This window comes from Erythrolamprus reginae, chromosome 3, assembly GCF_031021105.1.
Source record: "Erythrolamprus reginae isolate rEryReg1 chromosome 3, rEryReg1.hap1, whole genome shotgun sequence".
Classification (NCBI taxonomy): Eukaryota; Metazoa; Chordata; class Lepidosauria; order Squamata; family Dipsadidae; genus Erythrolamprus; species Erythrolamprus reginae.
In genome coordinates, this window is record NC_091952.1 from 223,201,627 (window position 1) to 223,228,794 (window position 27,168).

The 27,168-nt window shown below is 37.9% G+C and overlaps 1 protein-coding gene across 1 annotated transcript in view; it reads left to right on the plus strand.

Annotated features, from left to right (window-relative positions):
- Positions 1 to 27,168, plus strand: part of CNBD1 (cyclic nucleotide binding domain containing 1) — a 154,817-nt gene that overhangs the window by 79,998 nt on the left and 47,651 nt on the right. The window contains exons 6-8 of the mRNA XM_070748011.1: positions 7,469 to 7,629; positions 11,771 to 11,905; positions 15,181 to 15,313. Of these exons, the coding sequence (XP_070604112.1) occupies positions 7,469 to 7,629; positions 11,771 to 11,905; positions 15,181 to 15,313 (429 nt within the window). The remainder of the gene's footprint in view (positions 1 to 7,468; positions 7,630 to 11,770; positions 11,906 to 15,180; positions 15,314 to 27,168) is intronic.

Consider the following 27,168-nt stretch of genomic DNA (forward strand, 5'->3'; position numbering starts at 1 on the left):
CACACACGTGCACTCTTTTGGCACACAAGCCAAAAAAGTTTTGCCATGACTGTCCTATATACTCACAGCTTTTCCCAAACAGCTTCCTCAAATAATTGACTACCTATGATATCAGAAAGAGGACAAGATTCATCCAACCTGCCTTCTTTCAGGCTGAATTCAACCTTGATGCTGAAAAATAAAGTGAACTTATTCTAAGCTTTTTTATATACATCATGAAAATTTAGCTCAATGATCATTTGTTTCAGTTCACCAAAAAGCCATTCAGAGATATTCTATTTTTTGATAACACATAGAGTTCCAACTAGGATTTTACATTATCTTTTTTTTTAAAATCAGTTTTGTCTAACTTAACAAAAATTGAGAAATAAAGATTCAAATGATATTATTTGAATCAATCAAATATGTTCATTGGTAAGAGTTAACTAATGCTAATCCTTTGAAATACTGATATAAACCAACTAAGAAGAATGTAGTAAACAAAGGACATGTTATTAATAGATTTAGCTGTACTGTAATCTGAGCAGACAGGAATTACATTAGCATAAATTAAGACAATGAAAAGGACAATTTTAAGGTCAAAACTTGTGACTGGGGTGAAAGCCGGCATCTGATTTGGAAAACAAAACAACTTTATCCAAATCTTGTTTACTATCTTGGCCACAAGGACAGTTGTGTTGGATTAGATGCTCTGTTGATTTAATATATTCCGTAAAACCTGCAATATAGTGGCACAGAATGGGATCTAAAACTGTGGACCATTAATGTGCAAACGAGATAAAAGGTAATCTTAATGATTCAGACTGCCACATTATGCTTTTAAAGAAAAAGCAGCTCTGCATCAATGTGCAATCTTTTCCAGTTCTTTGAACCTGGTAAGGCAATATTTCAATCTCATCTGATTTGGCAGGCTAAAAATAAACACAAGATTGACTTTTTCTTAAGTGAAACTGACTTTACAAAAATAATGCATGTCTGATGAGCCTTTAATCTCCCAAGATGATTTTATATAAGAAATTCGGGGAGACTAGAGATATGAAAAGTTGTGAGATTGCTTCTATTAATGGTTCCTTCTTCATATAATTTCACAATAATAACAGCTTCTTTTTTTAAAAAAAAACCTGTATTGCAAAGATTTCATATAAATTAAATCAAATGTACCTTTATATCAAACATCCACATGACTGACAGGTCTAATGTCATGCAAAAAATTGCAATACATGTCACATAATCAGGGATGTCACAAACCAACAACAGCTTTTAGGTATTTTCACACCAACATCTGGGATAGATACCTAAGTCACAGTATTTGTGTCAATATGCGCTTGTCTACTTTGGCTTTTCCTCCCCTATCCCCCCTAGCAGACATTCATAATGTCATCATCAGGGGTGGATTCCTATTACCACCACTACCTGTGTGCTGTGCTCGCAGCTTCGGTTAGCTTGCATGTGCCCATGCGCGTCCCAGTGTGTTTTTGCTTCTGTGCATGTGCAGGGGGAAAAAATGCTAGGGGATATGCACACATGAGATTTTGGTGATTTTTTTTTTGCTTCTGCATAGAAACATAGAAATATAGAAGACTGACGGCAGAAAAAGACCTCATGGTCCATCTAGTCTGCCCTTATACTATTTCCTGTATTTTATCTTACAGTGGATATATGTTTATCCCAGGCATGTTTAAATTCAGTTACTGTGGATTTACCAACCACGTCTGCTGGAAGTTTGTTCCAAGGATCTACTACTCTTTCAGTGTAATCATATTTTCTCACGTTGCTTTTGATCTTTCCCCCAACTAACTTCAGATTGTGTCCCCTTGTTCTTGTGTTCACTTTGCTATTAAAAACACTTCCCTCCTGAACCTTATTTAACCCTTTAACATATTTAAATGTTTCCATCATGTCCCCCCTTTTCCTTCTGTCCTCCAGACTATACAGATTGAGTTTATGAAGTCTTTCCTGATACGTTTTATGCTTAAGACCTTCCACCAGTCTTGTAGCCCGTCTTTGGACCCGTTCAATTTTGTCAATATCTTTTTGTAGGTGAGGTGAATACTGAACATAGTATTCCAAATGTGGAAATGCACATGCACAAAAGCAAAAAATAACGAAAAAAATCTCTTTCTTACGCATCCCATCGCATCCCATTGCAAGATTTTACTTCTTGCGCATGTGCAGATGAAAAAACACAGTGGGGCATGTGTGTGCATGCAAGATAACCAAATCTGTGCACACAGCACAGTGATTTCTACTAGTGCGTTGCCCTTTACCGTACCAGTAGCAACCCGCTACTGGACTCATCATTATCCTCTTTTAACAACCCCATAATCCGTTGCGGGGTGGAGTCTGAGTAACTGAATGGAGCTGAGTGTTTGCTGGCTGGATGCCCTTCCTGTCGCTAATGCGGAGGGTTTTTTTCAGCAGATATATTTTCAGCAGATATTATTATTTTATTATTATTATTATTTATTAGATTTGTATGCCGCCCCTCTCCGGAGACTCGGGGCGGCTCACAACAACAATACACAGTACAAATCCAATGATTAAAAACAGTTTAAAACACTTAATATAAAAACAGTCATACATCCCAGACAAACCATGCATAAAACGGAACGGCCCGGGGGAATCAATTTCCCCATGCCTGACGGCAGAGATGGGTTTTAAGGAGTTTGCGAAAGGCAAGGAGGGTGGGGGCAATCCTAATCTACTGCGGGCGTTGATTCCTGAGGGTCAGGGCTGCCACAGAGAAGGCTCTTCCCCTGGGTCCCACCAGACGGCATTGTTTCATCGATGAGACCCGGAAAAGGCCAACTCTGTGGGACCTAATCGCTGGGATTTCTGCGGCAGAAGGCGGTCCTGGAGATATTCTGGCACGATGCCATGAAGGGCTTTATAGGTCATAACCAACACTAAGATATATGTCCAGAGAGAGAAATATCTGCCTCTATCTAGGATCTAACTCACAGTTTCCTGATTGTGAGGTGAGAGCTCCACCTCTAGGCCACCGTACCACTTACACATATTGCCACCCGGAGGCGGAGTAAAGATGCTGAGACATATATTGTGGATTAATTAAGGGTCATTTATTAATTAGCATAAATTTAAATAAATTTAAATATGTAAATTTGAATATTTAATTCAAAACAATCTAAGGACCTGCAGAGCCAAACTAATGGGGTGGAAATTCCTACCATAAAATTCCTTGGCAATATTGGGCAAGAACTCCTTGCTGAACCAGGTGAAGGTACCACCTTCACCTGGATCCAAGCCATGCCCCTTAGTCGTGTGGGAGGAGTTCACCCTCCAATCCCCGAGGGAAATTGGATCCAGTGATTCCCATGGACATCCTCTCTCCAATCCCCGACGTTGCTCGAACCTCTAGTTCCTGGAGAGAGGCAGTCCATCACCCTTTAAGGATGCCCAAAAGGAGCATGTGCAGTTGCTTCTAATTGCCCATTTCCGCCCCTAACCTGCCAAACCCCAGTGACCAAAGGGAGGCCTATTTAAATATCTAAATGCGCCGCACCCCCTAACCAATCCAGTCCGCACCGTCAGTGTGGAATAGGTGAAAAAACAGCCGCCTCTAAAGGGGAGGCCGCAAAAAATTCCTATTCGGCTCCAAGGCGACCTCCTTAGGACACACTGTTGATAGCGGAGGGTGGGTGGGTGTTTGCTCCAAATGCCGCAATGCGGAGGTCCCATCTGGATCGCCCTTAAATAGGGCGATCTGGGACCCTCCTAGGCAAGCCGGCAGCGCGCTCTCATTGGCGCGCTGCCAGAAGCCGAACTTCCGGGTTCCAAATGAACCCGGAAGTCCGTAGCTCTGAAAAGAGCTAACTCACCGTCGCCCCCGCCCCATAGGCAATTTCGGCCGGCGGTTTTAAACCGCCGGCCGGGCATTAATGTCATGGCTGAATCTAAAAGTGTGTGTGTGTATGTGTGTGTTTGTGTGTGTGTATGTTCTTTTAAGTCAATCTTGACTCCTGGTAGACTGCCTGGAAAAGCTTCTGAGTTTTCTTGGCAACTTTTTTTCCAGAACTGATTGCCCATAGCCTTATTCCTAGGCCTGAGGAAAAGATTGACTGGCCCATGATCACCAGCTGATTTTAGCTTAAGGCAAGATTAGAATTCACAGTTTCCTGGTTTGTAGCCTGACACTTTAATCACGACATCAAACTGACTTTCTAAAATTCTCTTACATGGATGGAATAAGGAATAGTGTTTTAAACAGTCCTGATTTTACTATTGACATTTTCTTGTTACTCTTAAGATTTCCACTGCTTAACAATATCAGCGAATATAAGCAAGTCTTTGTGTGTTCTGTTATGAAGAGTTCAAGATGAACTTTTCACATCTGTGAAAGGACAAACTGCCCTGAATACAGATGGATGTAATACCAGCATGGAGCTTGTGCCACTGTTCTGCTTGGATATGTTTAAAGTAACCACTGATATTTTACCAGAAAAATGAAAAAGCAGCATCAAGAGAAAGGAAACGAGACAATTGAGACTTATCTAAAATTTCTGGTGCTAATTGATATGTGTAGAGAAAACGTAGGCATAATTACAATAATTCCAGTAAAAACTGAATTTAAACAATATAATTTACCACGTTGGAGAAGGTTTTGTGCCTAGTCAGTCTGTAACATTGGTGGTCACTTGTATGTAAAACAGATGGTCGATCAAACCCACATCTTCAAATGGAGAATGTCATCTAACAGTTTGTAAAACAGAATATGTACTTCTTTAAAGTAAAATAATGACCACTTGATTTGTATGCTTTGAAATACTTGTACATTAGACCCATCCATCTGGCACACTAAAGAAAGTGAGGCATATTAAAAAAAATAGTTTGGAATGCTGTTCTCTTGATTTTTTAGGGGGCACCCTGCATTCATCCAACTTCCAAGCTACAGAATGTACTTCCTTGAGATTTGCCCTCTACTTCTACTTTTCCTGCTTATAGAAAGACCTTCCTGTTCAATAATTAGTCTGGGTTATGTTTAATGCGGGTTTTGACAATTGTGTGAGATTGTAAGCACCAATTGGTTTTAGTTTGATGCTTTCTGAATCTCTCTGAAAACAGATGGAAAACATCTGCAAAACATTGCTCCATAATTGACAATGGTTTTAAACTGCAATGTAGATATGCTTAAAAAACCTATTTATTGTTCTCACACATACACACCCACACCCAAGATACATGGAAGTTTGAAGGGCAGAAAAGGGTTCTATACCAGGTTTTGGACTTTAAGATTTCCAAGATCCTTACATTCTGTTATTTAAGTTTGACATTATACGTGTTCAACTCTGAAGAGTCCATCTTGTTTTGCTTTGTGGCTTGGTCATTTTGGAGTTGGGACTGGTCAAAATTAAATGAAAGGGTGGAAGGATAACATTGTGAGAAAATTTAGGACCGACTAGGATAAAGATAATCCTTGACGTATTTAAATTAGGACTGGAACGTCGGTCTCTAAGCAGTGAGTTGTTAAGTGAGTCACATCTGATTTTATGACTTTTTTTGCTGCAGTTGTTTAACACATAATGCAGCTGATAAGCAAATCAAACTGTCCCTATTGAGTTTGCCTATCAAAAGCCAGCTGGAAAGGTCTCAAACAACAATCATGAGACCCCCAGAACACTACAATTGTCACAGACACATTCCAATTCCAAAGCACCTGACATGACTGTTTGGATCCTATGACAGTTTTAAGTATGATAAATGATTGACACTTTTTTCAGTAACATCTTAACTTTGAACAGTCCTTAAATGAATGGTTATAAGTCAACTACTACCTATAAAGAGGTTCTACATTCTGCCACATAGAAAATGCTTCTGGGAAGGAGAAATGGTGTCAGCTGTTGTCACTGCTGTGCTGCTACAACTTGAAGAATGAAACATCTGTAAAAAGTGTGGGCGGGGGGAGAAGTTGTTGCAAATTGTGTGGTGGCTCATATCCCTCAAGACTATTTATCTTTGTTACAGTACAGCAAGAGTTGTCACCATGAACAAGCATGGGAAAAGTGTTCCAGAACTTTGGGGACTAGTTGGAACATTGGGAATACATTGTGGGCACAGTTGGAATGTGGGGAATATATTTGTGCTCATTTGCAAAGTCTTTAATCACAAAGTAGAATAGCAAAGCACTACTTTCATTCCCTCTTCCCTTCCTTCTTTTTGGGCAGGGGGGCATGCCTCAAAATGCTAACTGCATCCTGCCAATAACTCTGTTTCCTTAAAAAAAAAGAGAACAAAGCTTTAGGGGCTGCTGTGCAGGTTTAGAAGTTTGCTGGAAATAAAATAGCTCCTAGAAAGGAGCACTCTGCCATTTTCCACATTTTGTTTCAAATGGAAAGGTTTTATTTTAAGAAGTAAAATGTCATTTTAGGCTGGCAACATAAATGATACGAGAAGGACGGTTGGGGCACAATGGTGTTTTCACAGACACTTTAGTTCTACATGTTGTGGTTAGCTCTGGCCCAGCTCCTGCCCCAAGGACTGTGGATGCGGGGGAGACATCCACATGCTGCAGGCCTGTTTTGCCGCCCCCCTCCCCGGTGGAATCTGCTGATGAAGGCTCCTCTGACCAAGAAGACATGAGTGACAGGGAGGAGGAGAGTGTGGCAGACAGCTCAGAAGGAGATCAATTATCTAGCTCCTCCTTGGATTCAGAACAAGAGTTAATGATACAGCCACACATGTGGAGACCGATGCATTGGCAACAACAACTGAGAGATTATTATAAAAGAAAATGAGGCCATCTGTGGTTGGGTGGGGCTGTGGTAATTAGTGAGGTTGCTATAAATAGCAGCCTGTGGGTTTGGCCATTGTGGAGGATTATCTGATTGTTGTGTTTCGTGACTGCTTTACTGACTTTGACTTTTTGTGTGCTGATGTTTCCCCGCTTTGAAACTAAACCAGAGCAAAGTGTGTTTCACTTTGTGAAAGAAGAAGGACTGTGAATTGCCTCACAGCTGCAAACTAAGTATCACAGAACTGATAAGGGACTTGTACAAATTACCAGTTTGATTGGAGACAAGTGTTCTTTGCTATACCAAAAGAGGGCTTAGTTTAAGTGAATTTTCATTATAAAGTACATTGTTTTGAATTTTCAAACGTGTGTGTGTCTGAAATTTGTACCTGTGAATTTTTGGGAGGAGTCTACCAGAGAGCCCGACAGAACACTACACATGGGCACTGCACACTATATGCTGGTTGCAAATATACAAGCCAAAAATAAATTAAACTTACATCCATACTCAGACTTACATGTCTTTCACTATTTTCTTGCTATTATAAAAAAGCAAAATATTTGACAGGGCATAACTTTTGTCAGACAAACTACATGCATTTTGGTGGTCAGTGGCATTGTAGCATCAAATGATTTACCATCTCAGAGTTAGGAGCACGTAGGTTTAATTTAGATATGGATGTCATCAATCAATCATACATTTTTTAATTTTAATTCCAGTGAATGCGAACGAAGGATTCTATATTATACTAAGAGGCTCTGTTAAGCCACTGACCAAGTATTATAAAAGACTTGTTGGAGGACATTTTGTTTTAGTGCCTCCTCAGGAGACTCCTGATACAAATGAATCAAACCCAACTCAGGCAGCATCATCTGATATGGTAAGTTTAACAAAAATCTACCATTAAGCAAATATTAGTAGAAATATTTAAGAAGGTCAAATTAGGTACCTACGTTTTTATTCTCAAACAATTGTTTCAAAACATATAAGGAAAAGAGAATTGAAGTGCACAGAATCTGATTTAATGCCTTTAATAAAAACATTTTTTGTTTATCCTTTCAAGTCAACGAAGACTCTTGGTGACTACCTGGACTAGTCCCTTAAGTTTTCTTGGCATCATTATCATAAAATTGTTTGTCATTATCTCCTTCTTAGGACTGAGAGAGTGGACTGGCTCAAGGTTATCCTTCTGACTTCAAGTCTAAGGTGGGATAAGAATTCACAGCCTTTCAGTTTCTAGCTTGGTGCCATAAGACCATCGTCTCTGGGTTTCCAAAGATCATCTCCTCTAGGTGCCTAAGGAATTGCTTGAACACTTCAAACAATTTTTCTAGGCATACAACCTTTGGTGGTATTTCCATATTTGGCTATCGACTATGTTGGGTTAAATAAATGATAATAACGTGAGCTAAATTAACCTGATTAGCATGAAAAGTTTGGCAGAATGTTGTCTGGGGTTTTATTTTTTGTGATAGATATTATCACTTGTTATATAAATATGGTTAATTAAAGACTTAGTTGTATTATTCTATCAGTCAATCTATGCATATGGCAAAATGTATTTCTGAGCATGCTAGGGTATATCCATTGTAACAGTAAAGCAAATGCACCTTTCTATAAGTATTCTTATGAATACTATTGATTGAAAAATAAATGTACTTTAGTTTTGCAATATTTTACTACATTAATTCTGGCACTGAGAATTGGCTTGATGTAGTAATTGAGGCTAGAACCCAGGAAATTATGAACTCTAATGCCATTTTAGGCACAAAGTCAGTTGAATGACCTTTCTCTAAGTCCTAGAAATAATGCAATGGCAAACGACTCCTGAATAAGCTTGCCAAGAAAACTTCTGGGACTTCTAAACTAATCTCCACCTCATATTTGCTTAATATTTTCAATTTTAATCTTAACTAGAAGGTGGGCACCCCTTCGATCAGGAGTGTCAAACTCAATTTCACTGAGGGCCAAATCAGAGCTATGGTTGACCTTGGGAGACAGGGTGGGCATGGTCAACTAAGTGGGCATGGCCAGCTTGATGTCACTCTCTGGGAGTGGCTGACCAGCTTGATGCCATTCCCCAAACTGCTGGCATGTTTTCTCTATGCATTGGGTAGATTGGGCCAAAGTCACACTGGGCCATAGCGATTTGTGCTGGCCCTTTATATTTTCCAGGATGGCCCCACAGGCTAGATCTGACCACATCACAGGCCAAATGTGGCCCGCGTAGTGTATACATCCCTGCCTTAGATGCCTTTATTAGAATTAGTTGCAAGCAAACCCAAATTTGTTGTATATTCTCTTACAAATTTTATGCTTTTTCATGTTTTAATGAGCCTTTTGGAAGCCGATTTTATGTTGTTTTGTGTTATATTTTCCTTATAGCTCTTTTGGAAGTGCACGTCTATGCTCATTGCAATGCTGTATCATCGGCATGTTCTGATTTTGTTATTTCTCTAGTTCACACAGCTCACACAATATTTCTTTTAAATATAATTGTACTGAAAATTTAAAAAATAAAAGTTTGATTAATACAAACTAAATATAGTAAAGAAAGAAGGAAAGAAAAAGTAGAAAAAATAGTAAAGAAAACAAAAAAGGATACGAAGAAGTGATTTCTGATCTTTACAGCAGTTGTATTTTTGTATTTTTGTTGTTTTGTTATAGTATAATTGTAGTTATATTTACTGCTTTTTCTAAAGTTATATCACGACTCTCTTCTTTCTAATCTAGGCTATCTAATCATAAAATCATAGCTCCTAAATTTATTTTTTTTCTGTTTTACATGCACAAAAAATCACAACTTCTTTCCAAAAGAAATAAATATATATAAATCTCTAATCAAACAAATAAATTTTGCCATCTCAGCAAATTCTATCAGCTTCATCAACTTTTCCTCTGTTGTACTTAATGCTAGACCTTTCCATTTTAGTACTAGAGTACAGTACTACAGTACAGTACTACAGTAATCCTGCTATATATAAAAACAAAATTCTATGAGTTTTAAACAACTGTTTATCTATCGGTCCCAAGAAGAAAAGTTCTGGTTTCAGATATACATTAACATTTTAATTCCTCTGAATCAATATATGCATTTGAACACAAAATCTTCTACCTGCACTAAAACTCAATTAAAAATAAACAGAACAGAAGACAACAAAGGGGGTTTTTTGGTCCCTTTTTATATCCCACAGGTTTATGTTATTGCCATTTCCATTATTTGCCCTTTTGATTTTACCCATTTAGTAGCATTCTCCCCAAAATTAATATTTTCCAAAACTTTAAAAAGAAATACAAGTTTAAATTGTCAAAGGCCTTCTGAGCCTCTAAGAAAATCAGTATTGGTTTTCATTAAGTTGCTCCAAATATTCTAAAATGGTCAACCCATTTATAATGTTCCTTAACTGTCTTTTAGATTAAAAACTCCCACTGATATCTCATGGATAAATTCTTGCAAAATTATTTTGAATTTTTCAGCCTTTCAGCCACAATCATTCTAAACAACTTGCAATTATTCAATAATGATGTTGATAGTTTCGTATTGAAGTCAAATCTTGCCCATTTTTAGGTATTCATGTTTTTTTCCTTCTGTAAAATGGAATTAATTATAATTTGTAAAGATTGTGAAAGTTAATCCACAAAGTATTAATAATAAAAAACCAATATCTAGTCCAGACAATAGGGACCAGATATTTTCCCTTGTTTTAGTCTTTGTTATAGCTTCTATAGAACTTCTCTTATTGTTATGAGTCCATTCATAATTTGTTCCTGTTTCTCTGTAATCTTCAGTAAATTTTATTTATTTAAATATTCATCTATTTTCTCCATGGAAATTTATTCTCCTTTGTATAAATTGGGATAAAATTGACGAAATACTTTTTGCATGTACATATTGTCTGTTATTACAGTATCTCCCTCCTGTAGTTTCAATATTCTCCTCTTAAATTGTATGCCAAATTATGAAAATTGGTTTATTTGCAAACTCAAATCTTTTGTTAGTGTTTCTCTTAGTGTTAAAATTGATAACTGTCCCTCAAGCTTAATTTGTTGAAAAATATTTGTCTTCATTCTTCTTTTTCCTCCCTCAATCAAAATAGCCATTCTCTTGTCTCTCCTTTTAAAGTTTATTATTATGTTGTATAAAATAACTTCTTATGAAAGTTTTGCTTGTGTTCCAAATCATTCTTACATTTGTATTCCATAAAAATGATTTACATTTATTTTTACAATCCTCCAATATTGCTTCTTCTTTAACAGCATTTCATTCAACCTCTATCTGAAATAATATTTTTTTCCTTAAAGACTACACTAACCGGGTTATTACCTAAAAAGATGTCTTCTTAATTAATTTAGAAAATTTATACGGTTGGAGAAGTTAGTATGTTCATGCCATTTTATGTATTCTTGCAGCAACAAGCTCAAAATTGTCTATCAAATTTAAAAAAAACTTGTGTAAATCTTGTATAATTAATCATAGAAACATAGAAGTCTGACGGCAGAAAAAGACCTCATGGTCCATCTAGTCTGCCCGTATACTATTTTCTGTATTTTATCTTAGGATGGATATATGTTTATCCCAGGCATGTTTAAATTCAGTTACTGTGGATTTATCTACCACGTCTGCTGGAAGTTTGTTCCAAGGATCTACTACTCTTTCAGTAAAATTAATTAATCCATGGGAAGTTGTCCCATACTGAGTTGGCTGAAATGAGATCACTGTGGTGGATTGTTTTGCATCCATCCCTGATGTGTCCTATTGTTTCCAGGAGAGAAATTCCAGTGGCAGCAAAGACTAAACCCCACTCTCCACAAAGTGTTGCCTTAATTTTCTTCAACCCATTCATCACTGTTGCGAAACATTCCAGTGGTTTTATACAACTATTAAAAATTTCAGCTGTCATCATGAGTATAAACATCCAGGATATATGTTATTGTTTTTCTTACAAGAAGTTGCAGAAGTGATTAAATACAGTATATAACACTGATTAATTTCTATTATTTCTTTTTAATTATTTTGGAAGTTTGGTGTAGGGAGCTGTTTTGGGACTTTGGTACCACTCCCTTTGAAGATGAAACAGGATATACTTAAAGTTATTACAGAAGAAAACTGCGATTTTATCAAAATTCCATCCATCAATTTCTTAAGGGTAAAAGAGGTAAGCGTTTTGCATAAGAATGAAGAACCTGTGGATCTCCCATTCTTGCTAGTCTTATGTTCCCAGTATTTTTAGCACAGGTCTATAGCATTTTGCCAACGTTCAGAATGCTACAGCTTCTTCGAGTTACTTATTTGTTTAAACTTGTTTTGCATTTTCGTCTTTGAATAAAATCCTGAGTGTAACTCATGAAACAAAGTGGAATGCAACAGCTGAACATTCAATTTTCTCCTATTTTTTTCCAGCCACAGAGAAGGAGAGCCAGAAAAAGAAAAGGCAATAACCCCCCCCCCCAAGCTGTTATAAGCTCCTTAAATTTAAAATACATCTTCTTATACTTAAAATATTGTATTCTGTTTTTTAAATATTATTTTATAAAGTACTTAAACACCCCAAGAGAGACATGAGCAGATACTGGACAATTGATGCTACATTCCTATTTTTGGAAGTCAGAAATTGGATGCTAAGTATTGTATGAAGCAGCTCCCTAATAAATATGTTTGAATGGCTGATAAGGTGGTAAAAATTAAAAGATTCTTTTATCATACTTCCCAGGCTTATATCCACTAGAAAAAAATGCTGGATAAAGAGTCAATTACTTTCACCTAAAGAATCCTTATTAAACTGGTAAAGGGCAAGTTTCCCTCAGCCTCATTTTAAAAATGCACAGTATTAATGAGCTTATTCATTTTCAGTTCCAAGAGAGGCTTAATTAATTTAAAGAAACAAGTTCAATCAGTACCTTACTATTAACCTGTATTCCAAGGCTTTTTCACTTTATCATTTAGCTGGGATGCTATAGGGTTCCTGCATAGGCAGGGGGTTGGACTTGATGACCCAACTCTAACAATAAATAAAGAAATAAAGAAAGAAACAAACAAACAAACAAATAACACATCTGCCTTTCCCAAAAATATCTGATGAAGGGGTCTGAAAATTATAATTATAGTACAGTAGATCCTTCAGCAATGATGCTGATATCTCCATACTTCCCAACATTAACCGATGGCCCTAATTAATTAATAAAGGACAGATTTTTCCAACTTGTTAACTCCAGATATGTAAGTAGCATTCTAGATCCTGTTATCTTGTGGTCTTCTAGTCTCTCTTCCACATCCTAATAGATAATTTGGCTTGGAATTGGTTGAAGGAGTATAGAGGGTATGATGGGAACTAAGATATGAAAGGGTTTTGCCTATGAAGGAACTAGCAATGGTTGCCAATAATATTGCTAAAAATCATTGCTGTAAGATAGAGACTTGCCATATGTTTCAGAATATAGGATGCATCGGTGTATAACACACACCTCAGTTTGGGGGGAAAATCCCAAGGGAAATTTTTTTTGCCTCTGGCTCCAGCAATTTGCCACCAAGCAAATAGCAAACAGTATAGATCAGTGATCAGTGATGATCACAGGTGGCATGCAGAGTTCTATCTGCTGGCACTTGAGCTGTTGCCCTGGCTCAGCTCCAACATGCATGTGTGTGCCAGCCAGCTGATTTTTGGCTCACACAGAGGCTCTGGGAAGGCGTTTTTACCTTCCCCTGGCTCCAGGGAAGCCTTTGGAACCCGGAGAAGGTGAAACAAGAACCTACTGGGCCCATCACAAGTTAGGAAACAGGCCATTTCTGGCCTTCAGAGAGCCTCTGGGAAGCGGGGGGGAGCAGTTTTCATCCTCCCCAGGCATTGAATTATGAGTGTGGGCATTCATGCATGCGCGATAGCATACATCCACACTCTTTTGGCACCCGAGGAAAAAAAGGTTGACCATCACTGGTATAACTGGTATACACTGTTTGCTGTGTATTTCTGTGCATGTGTGTCTGACCCATAGATATAGCAAAGAATTGAAGAAATGTACATTATGGCAGTATATTAATGCCAGAAAGCTGTCTTAAATGTAGTCACATTAACTCCTCCCAATTATTTAAATAGATCTAATTGAAACATGACTAAGTCAAGGTTTAATTCCACTGCCTTATCTTAATACTAAAACAGGACACGATTATATTTCAGACTATACTTGTACAGATGCTGTTAAAATAGTTGTGGCTTTCTGGAAGTGTAGTTATTCTCTGCTATAGCACCGGGCCTCTTCAGATCAAGCATTTATTTTAAAAAGCTTCTTCAGTTTGTTAAATTGTCTACAATAATAAAGCAGCCTTTAAAAACAAGTTTAATAATTTGAACATTCTATAGACATTTATAGTTATTGACATACTTCCTTGAATCCAGTTTCAGCAGTCTCAGCAAGAAATAAAATAAAATTCTGCCTCTGCCTCTGCCGCTACTTCCCAGCAAGTTTTAGCACACAGCCTGTTTGCCGTTCCTGAATCAGCTGTGAGTCAGGAGGCTGATAATCAGTTGCTTGTGCTAAGCAGGCTCTGCACTGTTTGCTGCCAGGAGGTAAATTTCTGAGAGGCAGAGATCAAAGGGTGGAGGTGACTGGGTAAGGCTACACACCGTGTATAAGATGCACCCATGTTTTCACCCTCTTTTCGAGGATAGCATCTTATACTCCGAAAAATAAGGTAAATAGGCACAGATTGGACTTTTTAAAATTTACAATATTATTTACATTTTTATTGCCTTATTAACAAACCTCTTAATGTGCATTTGTATTACATTTGCGCAATTGTTTTTTTGGTTAACCTTGCAGAATCCTCTGCTTGGAAGTGGACCTAGAAAAATCAAACTAGTTACATTTTTTTTCTGTCCTGATGGATGCATTCCCCCCACATACTTCTATGTGAAACCAACATTCCTACCAGCAACGAGTCCATGTACTACATAAGTGTTATGGCCATTAAAATGCTGCTCAATAGCTATTAATATGTGAGCTTCAACTTCCAGAATTCCTAAGTAGTTTGATGGGGATTTTGAGACTTGTAATCCAAGGTATTTGAAGCAGTCTATATGTTTCAATCAATTATGGGAGAGACTGACTTATGTTATCCAACAATCAATGGACGTATCTAAATACAGCTAATTTTCTCATTCAATTCAATCTAAATAATTCTTCTAATCAATATATATTAATATCAATATATTAATTTTTCTAATCAATATATATTAATATATTGATTAGAATGTTTTTTTCATAGAAATATTAAATTATAATGTCATAAAAATTATGCTGGTTAGAATGCTTATTAAATATGAATCCCATACTTGATTCTTTCTAGGAATACTTCCTGTTTGTTCTTCAAATCTGTTCTTTTTTTCTTATGATATTACTGCCTTTACCATTATCTAAAACTGAAAATTTCTTTCAGGAAATAGCAAAACATGAACAGCAGGCCAAAGAAGTAGTAATCCGTCGCTCTCCATATTATAAAAACTGGCCGATGATATTTATACATAAGTTAACTGCACAGTTAAAATGGAGAAGGTATCCAAGAGACTATGGTGAATATAATTTAATATGCATATCAGCATCCCTATTGATATCCATATCAACATCATTACCTAACCTACATTAAAATAATATAAGGCTGCACCTTATAAAAATGGATGGAATACACTTCCACTATATTGAAGAGGTCATGCAAAATTTAATTTCTATTTTAGATTAATGCATTCAATTCTCCATGAATCTAATATTTCTCCCATATGACGCCCCTGCGATTAATTAATTTCCAGAATCTCTATGGAGATTCTCAGTCATCCTGGTCATGGTTGTCCCAAAGGTGTTTGTTCAAGAGGCAACTGAACTTTTGTTTTTGAAGATATCTTGCTTGTGATCCAAAAAGCTTCTTCAACTCTGCCAGAGTTGAAGGGGCTTCTTGAATGAGAAGCGAAATATCTTCAATGAAAATTAGAAAGTCCAGTTATCTCTTGAAAAAGCACCTTTAAGATAATTTCCAAAATGTAGAATACTGGACATATAAGCCTGCCCCAGGTCATGTTCGGGTTTTGCCCCGTGTAATATTTTGAGTGTCTATGCGACGTTTTTGTGAAATCACATTCACCATCATTAGGCTGAAGTTTTAAGCTTCGTGTTGCTGTAAATATGATGTAAATATGTAAATATATATATATATATATATAAAATTTATATTAGATATTCTGTGGGAAAAATAAGAAAAAAATCTAATACCTTATTAAATATTTTTCTACTAAGTTCACATAGCACAGAATTTCATGGTCTCACTTAGAAATGTACAAATCCATTTTGTGAAATTTAGGAACAGGTAGCGGACATGTTGTTATGGTTAATTTATTATTTATTAATTTGACTTGTATGCTGCCCAATCCCAAAGGACTCAGGGTGGGTTTAATCCCCATCCCCCCGTTTTTACTTTTCTATGAAAACACTTCCACAAAAGCATTGATTATTATGTATCTTTAATTTGCAGAAATGTTTTGGGATGAAAGGTGCTGTATAACTGTAAAATATGAGTTTACTTCACTCTGCTTAATTGGGAGAGCTGCTTTATTGTCAATCTCCCAGGAATCAGGTTTAGTCTAATGAAAGTTAGCTGTTTGGAGCTAATTCTTAAAGGACCTGATGTTATATAGAGTGTAACTAATACAGCATGATTTATTCATGGCTAAAAGATGAATAATGCTAAGTGATTATCAAAAGAGAATCTTTAAAACTCTTACCCTCCATCCATCTATCCATGCTACTTGTACTCCATTCAATCATCAAGTCTCTAGATTTTCTCCATCCAATAAAATAATACATTAAGAAAAAGAAAAGAAAAACAACCAGAAATTCAAAATGTATTAATCCTATTTAAAATGAAATCATTGATATGATTTTGTGGTTGCAATTCTACTTCCTTTGGAGCACCCACTCCTCATGGTCCATGAAAGAACTGAGTCTTTCCTAAAGCCCAGGGGAAGTGAAATTGATCAAATTTCCATAGAATAGGAATTCCAAACTGTGGGGATCACTACTGACAAAACCTACGTTCAAAGTTCTGTATTGAATGTATGTGAAAATGACTTTGAAGGAGAAAGGGAAGAGATGCTGTCTAGTGCACAAGGGAAATCCTCCTGTAGCTTAAAAAGAAAAAGAAACATAGAAAAGACCCATTGTAGTGGATCAAGAAGTTAAAACTGATGATGGGAGATTTGTACCTTCAGACATGCACGATTCCATTAATGTAACCTTATAATAAAGTAGAATTATCTCCTCCTCTTCTACTTTACCTAGGAAGATTGACACTATGAGAAAGTAATCATATAAGCATAGGACTTGAAGAGAATTACTTCTATTCCTTCTGGTTGTAATTAATGCAGAAAATAATGGGCCTCTAGCCATGTAGGGCTTTGATGGTGATAACTTTTGCCAGGACAAGCTGGTATGAAATTAGGAAGAAAACCCAAGTTCCACAATTACTGATGTAGCATCTCAAGTCATCAAATCACAGTGGCTTGATTTACTGTGCCAATTTTATTCTTGCAAAATAAATAGGCATGTAAGTTCCTGCCCTCACCCCCCCATACACACACATACACACACACACACACACACATCAGCCAGCTTATTTAAAATTGAGGCAAATAGCATACACTGATCACTGTTGTTACCATGAACTATTTTGAAAAGTACTCAAAAGTCTCTAGTGAGTTACTATTGTGCGTTGGGAATGTGGGATAGAGTGAAGATTGCATTTCATTTCAGTAGATTATGGTATCTTAGAAAGTAGTATGATGTTTTGGGTTGAAATATTAGCTATTGGTTTTGTAAATATTAATACTTGTCTCATTTCTATTGCTATGGATTTTCTTTTCATTCATGACTTTTTTAATATTCTAGAAAGCCATTGTATTTCATTAATGATTGCAGTATATAATTTCCTATACACAGTGAACAGAATATATAGTGATACAGAACAGAGGAACAATATCTACAATGTATTTCATTAAAAAAAGGAATAATTTTCTTTGGAAATAGTTTTTGTGTGGCTCTCCTCAAAATACAATATTTTCATTACGACATCAGTGACTTTTATTTGTTTTGTTTATTGACTATTAACTGCCTTAAAAGAAATACTGTTTACAATAACATGGCACATAGAGGAGACTGAATATAAAATTGTATTAAAATAAAAAACTAGTGAGGGATTTATTAAAATTTGAAGATTTCTATAAAGACAATTCAAATAACACCAATAATTGTAATTGATGTAATTGATTAAACTGATTGTTGAATATTTCAACAATATCATCAAATCTAAATTTAAAAAAATAGCTTTGAATATCTGCAAACTGCTGAAGATTTTTAAAAACAAAACCTACTGAGCATTGATGCCTTTTTGTACATTATGTACAAAATACACTACCTGACTCTGTGGTTTCTTCCCCAAAGAGTTTTTTCTTTTAATTGTTTTTAAATTGTAGTATAGTGGTACCTCGAGATACGAGTTTAATTCGTTCCGGACCTGGGCTCTTAAGTCGAGCAGCTCTTATCTCGAACGACTTTTCCCCATAGGAATTAATGTAAATAATTTTAATTGGTTCCAGCCCTCAAAAAACTCACAAAGTTAGTCTAAATTATGCAGAAAGACATGTTTTTAATGAAGAAATGTACATGTACATATAAATGAATAATGAAGTTTCTTTCACTTAACTTGTAAACTTTCTTAAACTTTTAAATTTACATATGTTCAACTTCTCTGCCACCCAATCCTGTAGGACAGAGGTCCCCAACCCTTTTTGCATCAGGGACCGGGTTTAAGCGATCAAGAGAGGAATGGGTGAATGAATGGACGGAGGGTGGGAAGGAAGGAAGGAAAGAGGGAAGGGACAGGAACAGAGGAAGGAAGCAAGGAAACTTATGAAAGGGGAGAGTAAGAGAGGAATGAGTGAAGGGAGGGAGGGAGGGAAGAAGGTGGGAAGGAGAAAGAAAAGAAGAAATAGAGGAAGGGAAGGTAAAAGAGAGAAAGAAAAAGAGCAAGAAAGAAAGAAAGAAAGAAAGAAAGAAAGAAAGAAAGAAAGGGGGAAGGGACAGGAACAGAGGAAGGAAGCAAGGAAACTTATGAAAGGGGAGAGTAAGAGAGGAATGAGTGAAAGGAGGGAGGGAGGGAAGAAGGTGGGAAGGAGAAAGAAAAGAAGAAATAGAGGAACGGAAGGTAAAAGAGAGAAAGAAAAAGAGCAAGCAAGAAAGCTGCAAGCACCCCCCCGAGCCCCCCAGGCCGGCTGCAACCTTTTAAAACACGTGCGCCGCTTCGCAGCTGTCTCCTGAAGCCGGACGCGGAAGTTAGCGTTTGGCTTCAGGAGACAGCTCCTTGGCGCTTGTATCTCGAATTTGGGCTTGTAAGTAGAACAAAAATATCTCTCCCCTCCCAGCTCTTATCTCGAGTTGCTCTTAAGTAGAGCAGCTCTTATGTCGGGGTTCCACTGTATTAAATTGGATTTACATTATTGTTCTGTTTTTATATATGCTGTGAGCCGCCCCGAGTCCTCGGAGAGGGGCGGCATACAAATCCAATTAAATAATTAAATAAATAAAAATAACCCCCCAAAACTTTAACCTTAGACTATCTATTGTTGACTTCACCCCATTCCTAAGAGGTCTGTAAGGGCCATGCATAAGCACACCAACGTGCCTACCATCCATGTCTTAATGTCCCTTTCTATAAGTACCCATTCTGTGCATTAATAACCCTGTTTACACCTGAATCTGTTATCCGATACATGCTTGATATAAATATAATAAAAACAAATGTTCTTTTCTACACAACTAAATATCGTACTTGGTTTCCCCTCTTTACCACTCTTCACCATGAAAATTTTCAATCTTTTTAGTCTCATGTAAGACTGCTTTGGGAACAGATTGTCCAGCAAATGGTGCCTGCTTTATGGAATATTATTCATCCAAAATTCCATAGTTTTTTGTTAATGAAAAAAAAACCCCTTGAAACCTGACTATGTTCTCAGATTCCCTGGGCCAAAGACTGCACTAATGAGATGGTCATTTTTATTTTCTCTTGCCTACAGTTTGCATTTTTAGCTTTGGTGGTGTTTCTTAATATGGATTATACATTTTATATTTTCGCTTTTGTTTGTTGTCTTTATCTGATTGTTGTTCACCCTCCAGAAATAGGTGACCATATAATTTGATAAGTACAGTAAATAAATAAACAGACTACTTATGTGCCAAGTCTCTGTGAGAATATTCTACATTATCAAAATTCCTATTGTGCAAATACTCCTTAGCTACATTAATAATTTGATAATTACAAAGGCACCCCTTGTATTATTTTTGAATGAGTTGTCATGAGCTTATTGAAGGCCAATAGCCAAAGTCAGTTTTGATTATGCTGCCTCTCAATGGCCACCAAAAATGTAGGTCATCTAGAGTTTATTATATTCAAAAACATCAACAGAGATCATCCACCACCACTACCATCATTTATTTATTTATTTATTTTTATTTATTTTGTCCAATACAAATTGAAAGTTAAGGAGAATAAAAACGTGTAGTAGTAAATATCAGGGAAGGGATAGAAGAAGAGATATGATAATAGAATACATCAATGAAGAGTAGAGGAAGATATATGGATGAGAGAAAAGATATATAAAATATAGGAGAGACAATTGGACAGGGGACGGAAGGCACACTAGTGCACTTATGCTCGCCCCTTACTGACCTCTAAGGAATCTGGAGAAGTCAACCGTGGAAAGTCTAAAGGAAAAATGTTGGGGATTGGGGGTTGACACCACAGAGTCTGGTAATGAGTTGCATGCTTCAACAACTCGATTGCTAAAGTCATATTTTTTACAGTCAGATTTGGAGCGGTTGATATTAAGTTTGAACCTGTTGGATGTTCTTGTGTTATTACGGTTGAAGCTGAAGTAGTTGTTGACAGGCAGGATGTTGCAGCATATGATCTTGTGGGCAATACTTAGATCATGTTTAAGGTGTCATAATTCTAAGCTTTCTAGACCCATGATTGTAAGTCTATTTTTGTAGGGTATTCTGTTTCGAGTGGTGGAGTGAAGGGCTCTTCTGGTGAAGTATCGTTGGATCTTTTCTAGGGTGTTGATGTCCAAAATTCAGTGTGGGTTCCAGACAGGTGAGCTGTATTTGAGGATGGGTCTGGTGAAAGTTTTGTAAGCTCTGGTGAGTAGTGTGAGATTGCTGGAGCAGAAGCTACGTAGGATCAGGTTGACAATTTTAGAAGCCTTTTTGGCGATATTGTTGCAGTGGGCTTTGGTACTTAGGTCATTTGATATTAGTATTCCAAGGTCTTTTACTGCGTGGGGGTTGTTTGTCAGATTTTGTTTATTTAGTTTGTATACGAGGTTCAGATTCTTTTTGCCGATATGGAGAACAGAGCATTTGCTAGATGATATTTGAAGTTGCCAAGTGTTAGACCGATCTGAGATGAAGTCAAGGTCTTTTTGGAGAATAGTTGTGTTGTCTGTGGTATTGAAAAGTTTTACATCGTCGGCAAAAAGTGTCCCCAGCACACCTTGAAACTGGGAGAAGGCAATAGTAGGCAACCCCCTTGGTTCTTAGCCTTAAGTATATTTTAGAATCCTTCAGTTGTGTTTTCATCACAGGGACTTTATAATAAACAATTTTTAAAGTACAGTGGTACCTCAAGATACGAACCCCTCGTCTTACGAAGAACTCAAGATACGAACCCAGGGTTCTGAACAAATTTGCCTCTTCTTAAGAACTTTTTTCGTGATACGAACGCCAAACCCGAACTTCCGGTTTGGTGTTCGGAGGCTGCTGGGAAGCCCCCCAGCCCGGTTGTCACCTTTTAAAACAGCCGCGTGGCTTTCCAGCAGCCTCTGAACGCCAAACCCGGAAGTTCGGGTTTGGCGTTCGTATCACGAAAAAAGTTCGTAAGAAGAGGCAAATTTTTTCTGAACCATTCGGAGGCTGCTTGGAAGCCGCGCGGCTGTTTTAAAAGGTGACAGCCGGGCTGGGGGGCTTTCCAGCAGCCTCTGAAAGCCAAACCCGGAAGTTCGGGTTTGGCGTTCGTATCACGAAAAAGTTTGTAAGAAGAGGCAATTTTTTTCTGAACCGTTCGGAGGCTGCTTGGAAGCTGCGCAGCTGTTTTAAAAGGTGACAGCCGGGCTGGGGGGCTTTCCAACAGCCTCCGAACGCCAAACGCGGAAGTTTGGGTTTGGCGTTTGGCTTCGGTGGGTGGCTGGGAAGCCGCGCGGCTGTTTTAAAAGGTCACAGCCCGGCTGTGACCTTTTAAAACAGCCGCACGGCTTCCCAGCCATCTCCCAAAGCCAAACGCCAAACCCAAACTTCCGCGTTTGGCATTTGGAGGCTGCTGGAAAGCCCCCCAGCCCGGCTGCCACCTTTTAAAACAGCCGCGCGGCTTTCCAGCAGCCTCTGAACGCCAAACGCGGAAGTTTTAAAAGGTCACAGCTGGGCTGGGGGGCTTCCCAGCAACCCCCCCCAGCCTGGCTGTGACCTTTTAAAACGGCCGCGCGGCTTCCCAGCCATCTCCTGAAGCCATACGCCAAACCCAAACTTCCGCGTTTGGCGTTCGGAGGCTGCTGGAAAGTCCCCCAGCCCGGCTGTCACCTTTTAAAACAGCCGCGCAGCTTTCTAGCAGCCTCTGAACGCCAAACGCGGAAGTTTGGGTTTGGCGTTCAGCTTCGGGAGACGGCTGGGAAGCCGCGCGGCTGTTTTAAAAGGTCATAGCCGGGCGGCAGCGGGTTTTTTGCGGGGGTTTTTTTTTGGTTGCACGGATTAATTGACTTTACATTGTTTCCTATGGGAAACAATGTTTCGTCTTACGAACCTTTCGTGTTACGAACCTCCCCCTGGAACCAATTAGGTTCGTATCTTGAGGTTCCACTGTATATACTTTGAAGGTGAAACTCAAAATTTAAATTCAGCCAAACTACTCTCATGTTTGGGGGTTTTTTTTGCTACAACTAAAATCCTTTTATAATGATATAATAAAAAGAAAGTGAATCTTGGTAGCAAGAACATTACCCTTGATATGTGCAGGCATGCGGACTGATTACATATTCCCTCAGTTGATAGCTAAATGTTACGGCACTCATATTTGCTCCCCATTGGCTTTTACATGTAAAAAGCCATTTAAACAATTTTACTCCTGTCTCTTATTTCCACGATAAGCTATAATAACCATGAATTCTCCACTTTGAAGCAGCTGGAATTCTTAATTTTATGAAATGCAAATCCTGTCTCCTTTTCTTTATTATTCAGAAGGGGTATTCAACTACCTGTTGACTTCTTTGATGCTTCTCATATATATGTATGAATCTGTGGTTTGAAGGTACTGAAACTCGTTCTTGTGCAGAGGGTCAATAGAAAGCTTAGTCATCACTTAGGTAAAATTAAGTTATTCACAAAATCCCATGTCTTGGTCCAGCACTTTTGAAGGCATACACATTACAAACCAATTTTTCTGAATATAATTTGGTTTCACTGAAACTTCTCATATCTTCAGGTATAGAAAAGTTAGAGCATTCAAGCATATTCAGTATCTAAAATTGGTGGACAGTTCCAATCTAAATGATCATGTATAATTCTGCTAGACACAGTATACAATATAGTAAAAGAATATTTTAGAAACAAACCACAGGAGGAAAAATGAAGTGAAATATGAGGAAACCTATTAAATATTTTCTGGCAATTATTTCATCTCACTCGTACAGTAGATGGAACTAGTAAACTGCTAATTTGCCAGCAACAAGCAAACTGTCACACTGCTGCCATTGTTGAAAATATATTTTTTAAGCTTGATTGTTTGCTTGCAGGCATTATGTTACTAAGCTTGGTAACATAATCACTGCAGATTTGCTGATGAACTCACAGTGATGATGTTACTTAATTTGATAATGAAACATAAAAAAAAATCAAGCTTAAAGAGCATCAAGAACTCCACAGGTCAGTCCTGAGTTACAGCTATTCTCTCCTATTGAAATACTTATTTTAGATAGACATGACTCTAAATGCAATCAATGCTTCTAAATCTCCATCCATGTTGTGGTTTCAACATAGGTCTTTACACAAGTAGCAACCTTTACCATGCCAACAAAATTCATAACTAAATTTTCCAGCAGGCAGTCCTTTGTTAAAATAGAAAAAAGAGGACTTAATACTGAGTTTTGGCTCCAGAAGAAACACCTGTCTTCCAAATATCTGGAATGCACTTTGGTTTACATGCAGCTAGTTCCATTGGCACTGAGTTAATTTTATCTGAAAGCAACCTTGCTAGACGAGCTGAACAAAGAGATATGAGCTGTGCTTGCATAATGCATTGAACTGAAAAGCTTGGTTAACAAAGGCATGTGAATTTCTTCTATATCTCCCATGTTGCATTTTGCCTCTTTTACAGACTTTATGGATGTTTGTGTCCTCCAAATCTGAAGGACCTCTGATTTGGGGTAGCTGAAACCAGGACATAAAACCAAGATTTGTGGCAGGGTTCAGCTTACAAAGACTGATGTAGCAGTAAAGGACTAAAACCCTATAAATAATATTCTTTGTTCCCTTTTTACAGCCATGGCAAATTGTAAAGATGCGACAGTTGCATTTAGAAATTACTTTACCAAGCATACAGACACATTTGATGTTAGTTCGGCAACACCTGTCCTCAACTACTTTAAAAATATTCTTTTCCCAGAATTGTACTGCAACTATAGGGGGCATTTCTGAGAAAAAAATACAGATGCCTTCTCCACCTGAAATTTTAATTTGCTGGTTTGGTGCCATCAAGTTGGGATTGAATCTTAATGTATATAGATCGAGCTTTTTCCAGGATGATCTATCCTTTATTTCCTATGGAGTCTGCTTGCTGTGAAATAAACACTATTTTTAATGTAATTTTTTTAGTAAGGAAGACTTCCCTTTACTTTATAAAGGCTATACTGTTTTCAAGCCAATATATGCAGTGCCCCAGATCTACAGAGAATGGAGACATGATATGAGTCACCCAGAGTTTATTAAGTAAACCATAATTACCTGGCTGATTTCAAGATGTGTTGAGGCATAAAGTATAGTTTGCAAATCACAATAGTTCTTTTCTAATACTTCCCCAGCGAGGCCTCTTCCTTCTGTTCATATACTTACAAGGAACATTCTATAATTCAGTCCTGTGAATCTAATTTGGCTACTTCTCCAAATTTGCATTGTATTATATGATATGAAAAACACACCAACTGACATATTATACTCTTGTTGCCTTTGAGTTACTTAAAAAAAATCTTTTAGGATTCAATTACTTTCCAAAACCAGTAAAATATATATAATATTTAAATTATTGTTAAATGTGTTCTGTTTATGTGTATATTAAGTAATAATACAATGGAGATTTTACTATTAAGCAATCAGTTCAACAAACAAACATGATTTAGTCACTTAAATGATGCATTAAACCTTATAGGTATGGACAACTTTGTATCTCTATAATAGCTTTTCCAAGGAGCTTTTCCAAGGAGAAGACAACTTGATCTCTTTCAATATATTTTCTCCTATTTTTAAATTCTGACGAACATAGTTGCAATTTTAGTCTATCACCTGAAGACATCATATGTCCCAGGTTTCTGTTTGCTAATCATTCCCTTAAGGAATCAGTCAGTCTATATTTATTTTAGTATTGGTTGACTGGTGGTTCTTGAAGTCTACAATACTCAATAAATAATTTCAAAATGTATAATTTGGATACATATATTCTCTTCTCCCAGTGGCCCAGATTTCACAATCATACAGTACTTTATCTTTGAAGGAAAAAAGTTTATGCTGATATATGTTAATATACACTGCTCAAAAAATAAAGGGAACACTTAAACAACATAATATAAATCCAAGTAAATCAAACTTCTGTGAAATCAAACTGTTCACTTAGGAAGCAACACCGATTGAGAATCAATTTCATGTGCTGTTGTGCACATTCAACTTTGTACAGAACAAACAGAATGAATGAAATATCCAATGAGAATATTTCATTCATTCAGATCTAGGATGTGTTATTTGAGTGTTCCCTTTATTCCCTTTACTTTTTTGAGCATATATACATATATATGTGTGTGTGGTGTGTGTATATATCTCACATGTTTTTGCCAAATTTTATATATATGTGTGTGTGTGTGTGTGTGTGCGTGCGTGCATGCGCAGGTGGACACACAAAGAATTTGTACTGCTGTCATGGTGGTATTCAGGTCATGGTGTATTCAGGTCTTTTCCCATGTAAGATTGATAGAATCTTGGTGACATTTTGATGAGGTCCCACTCATCATCTTCAGGCTAGTGCTTTTGGCTTTGTGCTAGAGCGAACAAAGTGTGGTCTGAGCTGCCGTCCCTCTATAAATACTGATGGGGGTATGTGGAGTGCTGGCTCAGCTTCTGCAAGCGAGTTGGTTGGCTGTTGTAACATCCTGATTAGTTCGTTCGGTAACACCTTGAGTAGTTGATGCAGTTGATGTACGCAGATTAGTTGATGTTTGCAGATTAGGAGTGACATCTTGAGTAGTTGTTGCAGTTGATGCCTGCAGACTAGCCAGCTATTTTGTAATACAGTGATCCCTCGAGTATCGCGAGGGTTACGTTCCAAGACCCCTCGCGATACTCGATTTTTCACGATATAGTGGTGCGGAAGTAAAAACACCATCTGCGCATGCGCGCCGTTTTTCCATGGCCGCACATGCGCAGATGGTGGAGTTTGCGTGGGCGGCGGGGAAGACCCAGGGAAGGTTTCTTCGGCCGCCTAGCAGCTGATCTGCTCGGCAGCGCCGCAGCAGCGAGGAGCCGAAGATCGGGGTTTCCCCGCCGCCCACGCAAAGGGGAAACCCCGATCTTCGGCTCCTCGCTGCTGCGGCGCTGCCGAGCAGATCAACTGTTGGGCGGCCGAAGAAACCTTCCCTGGGTCTTCCCCGCCGCCCACGCAAAGGGGAAACCCCGATCTTCGGCTCCTCGCTGCTGCCCGCCCGCCCGCCGCTCGCCCGCCCGCCGCCCACCGCTCGAGAGCAAGAGGGGGAGAGATAGAGAAAGAGAGAGAAGGAAAGAAAGAGATGAGAGAGGGAGGAAGAGAGTGTGAGAGAGGAAGAAGCAAGAGAGAGAAAGAGAGAGAGAAAGAAAGATGAGAAAGGAAGAGAGTGACATCATCGGGTGGGGAAAATCGCGATATAGCGTTTCGCGAAGATCGAGATCGCGAAAATCAAGGGATCACTGTATATGTCTGTGGTGTAACATCCTGGGTTTTGATTTGGCTCCGGGTTTGGCTCTGAGAAACACATAACTAGACACAAACTCGTACATCTAAATAGGAACCACCTCAAAATCATTTGGCTTGAATCCCCTAGAT